This window comes from Agrilus planipennis, unplaced genomic scaffold (assembly GCF_000699045.2).
Source record: "Agrilus planipennis isolate EAB-ADULT unplaced genomic scaffold, Apla_2.0 scaffold53, whole genome shotgun sequence".
Lineage (NCBI taxonomy): Eukaryota > Metazoa > Arthropoda > Insecta > Coleoptera > Buprestidae > Agrilus > Agrilus planipennis.
The window spans coordinates 1,502,239-1,505,497 of NW_020438880.1; the positions used below are offsets into that span (position 1 = coordinate 1,502,239).

The 3,259-nt window shown below is 29.5% G+C and overlaps 1 protein-coding gene across 1 annotated transcript in view; it reads left to right on the forward strand.

The window, feature by feature from the left end:
• LOC108733141 (rab5 GDP/GTP exchange factor) overlaps positions 1 to 2,939 on the forward strand; it is a 14,033-nt gene extending 11,094 nt beyond the window's left edge. Inside the window, exons 6-8 of the mRNA XM_025981490.1 lie at positions 503 to 745; positions 1,502 to 2,279; positions 2,742 to 2,939. Coding sequence (XP_025837275.1) covers positions 503 to 745; positions 1,502 to 2,236 — 978 coding nt within the window. The 3' untranslated portion in view covers positions 2,237 to 2,279; positions 2,742 to 2,939. The remainder of the gene's footprint in view (positions 1 to 502; positions 746 to 1,501; positions 2,280 to 2,741) is intronic.
• Positions 2,940 to 3,259: the final 320 nt, after the last annotated feature.

Consider the following 3,259-nt stretch of genomic DNA (forward strand, 5'->3'; position numbering starts at 1 on the left):
AAAATGAAAAAACAAAAGCAGACAAAAATTACAGATTATATTCATTAAAAAATACACTTGTATGTGTATAATGTGTACGTAATAAACGTGCAATTTTGATTAATTACTAAGTTTCTCTATTAAATTAAATACATACATAAAAATGTTTTTTTTTTTTTTCACAAACCGCTTTGTATGACGTCCGGTTATTATGACGTGTTTGTCGATTCCCTTCGATGTCATTATAAACGAATTCCACTGTACTTGTACTAATTATTTTCATAAAAAAGAAAACCGTCTTTGTTTAGAATCTTAGTACACGTGTTCTTATAAAATATTTCTGTAATAATATGTTGTTCTTTTATTTTTATTGTTTTTAAATCAACGATGCACTCGTTTTATTTATATTGCTTTAAATTTTTTTGTTGATGTACTTAGGTTATCTAAATATCATATATCTAAATAGAATAGTAGTTAAATTAATTTATAGATATGGAATATTTTTTGATAAAATTTGTTGTAGTGTTGTGCAGTATCGTTTATCGAAAGTCTAACTGCGGAGTCACTAAATATGCCAGAAAATGAATTTAAGGCATACATGACTGGTGCTATAACCCCCGTCAGTGCTTGGGAATCTGCTTTAGTTGCCTGCGAAAGTATGCACCAGCTTTGTGAACATTTGACGCAACTGAAGATGTTATCAGATAGAATTGACACGGTCAAACAAGGTGCTGATACACTGAAAAGTAATATAGAAAAGTTTAAAGTAAGTTTTAAAGTATAGTTAACGAGATTTATATCTTATACCAAACAGAAAACCCTTTCCGCTAAAGATTAGTATGCTTGTATGGGAAACTTTAAATCCTTTGTATATAAATAATGATTTAATATTAAGAAAAAAAAGTAATACTAAATTTTAATATAAATGAAACTTTCAGCAGTGTGAAACATGTTTAATAAAATGAAATAAAGATCGGGAATGTTTTCACCAATTTATGAAAACATTCGTATGTTCTCTGTTTTATTTTATATATTAATATTTTCAATTTTTTCATGAGGGATATTATTACAAATCTTACTTGATTTAACAGGATATCTTAAGCATGCGTGTGTGATATAAATAGCAACTGTAATAGTACACAGTACACTGTAGAGGGTGTTTCTGAAATAAGTGGTAAGCTTACAGGAGGTGATGGAGCACTATAAAACAAGAAAATTAAGCAAATGTTTGCATGTCCAAAAGTTCATCGTTTCGAGAAAAACATGGTTTACATTCTCCACCAATGTAGCGGCTTAGTTATTATCTCAACTTATTGTACTAATACCTGTTTGTAACTTCTAATTTTCTTGCAATTTTTTTGTCCCTTAATTATGCACTTTACTCACCATGCAATTCCCTATTGCATCTAGTTAACTTACTTCAGAAACACCCTGTATATACAACAATACTATCAGTTTTGCACTTATTTTGTAACTAATCAGAAATAGAGGATTATTGCTAATAATTTTTCAATTTTATTAGACGGAAATAACTACGAAAGTAGCATCAACCCTGGAAAGAATTCCAATTATCATAAAACCGCCACAAAAACTTTTTATTTGGAGTAAGGATAGACTTTTCGGAAATAAAACAAAATTAGTGACCTCATCAAACAGTAACGAAAAGAATTCGTTGGACGAAAGTATAAATCATGAAGACAAACCAGGCCCGTCAAATTATTATTGGAAAAACCTACAGATTCAATCTTTTGGTTTTCCATTTGACGCTCTTGAAAAACCTAAATTCGAAAAACATGATCTTTCCATAATAAAAGATGTAGCCTTTTCGCCTACAAAAAACACACCCACAATTGCTAGTCTGTCAGGTTTATCTGGTGTAAGCTACGACATCGATTTATCTGATTTAAGTGCCGAAAATAGCATTGCAGAAGAGGTAACACCAGAAAAACTAAAACCAAGTTGTAAGTCAGATCCTTTCAGTCCTGACGACAAATTTTCTTTGGATTCTTTCTCACCTGTACCCGATTTCTCTGGAAATTTAGATGCTACAAACGATTCGGAAATTAATACCTCTGTAATAGACAAAATAGGAGGTACACCAACGTCAAATTTACCATCTCCTTTAAAACCAACTACATCCTTTGTGGGCATAACCAAACAGGGTTGGCAAATACCAAACATTCCTTGTAATACAGGAGAATTTAATTCAGTGGGATTAACTGAAGCAAGTTCGAGTCAAAAAGAATCTGGTAATTGATAAAGAAAATCTGAGATGATTAAGTAATCTGTCAATGATATAGGCAAGTACTATAATTATACCAAACTAAACTAGTCAAGGTTGTAAATGCAAACATATTGTAAAGCTTGAAAAATTATTTATTTATTTTTTATTATCATAGAAGCAGCACGCTTGATACATACGTTCAATTGTAAACATGTTCTTAATAATTTTTTAATTGTCGAAATCGTTATGTACTAATATTAGTAAAAAGATAAGACTGTTTATCTGATGATCTTCTTGAATCTGAACTAGATGACAACAAAATTAAGAAATTTTATTATGCCCTATATTATAAAACAGTTTTATAACAAAAATTAATATCTGCTAACAGTATGGTAAGAATTATGCGTTCGCTAACTTTGCCTTTTTTGGTTGTTTCTTTATCTGTGAGTTTCTTTCTTCTTTATTTATGTACACGATTGTAACATGAAAGTTGTAATTAGTTAGAACCTACTCTTAGTGCTTTATATATATTTTTTAGTGAAAGTAAAATGGAATAAAGATTTACTCATAAACACTTAAAAGCTCATCATCTTTATCCAAAAAGGTTAGTGAAAAAGTTTGGAAGGAGTTGATTACCTACATAATTACATGCAAATTCGTGTTATGTTATATATGTATGTAAGTATTATAAATATATTGTGAAAGCATTCTTTGCAAAATAAAATATAATAATGTAGTTGTTATTAATTCAAGATTTTTCATTATTAATTTAACTATATTTTTGTATTAATATATTTCGCATATTATAGAAATGTATATTTCTTTTTTTTTTTTTAATGTGGAAATGAACATCTTTTCGCTCACTATGCACGTAGGTGGGGCAGTAGGAGTAATTTTGTGGATGAGACGGAAACGCGCTACTGGAAGTAGACTTCAGAAGCGTACGCTACTCAACGAATGCTGCTTACAGTTAACGCATAGACAAAGTTGACGTTTGAATTAAAAGATGAAGAGAGAGAATGAATATGAATAATAAAATAAAAAATTAATATTTAG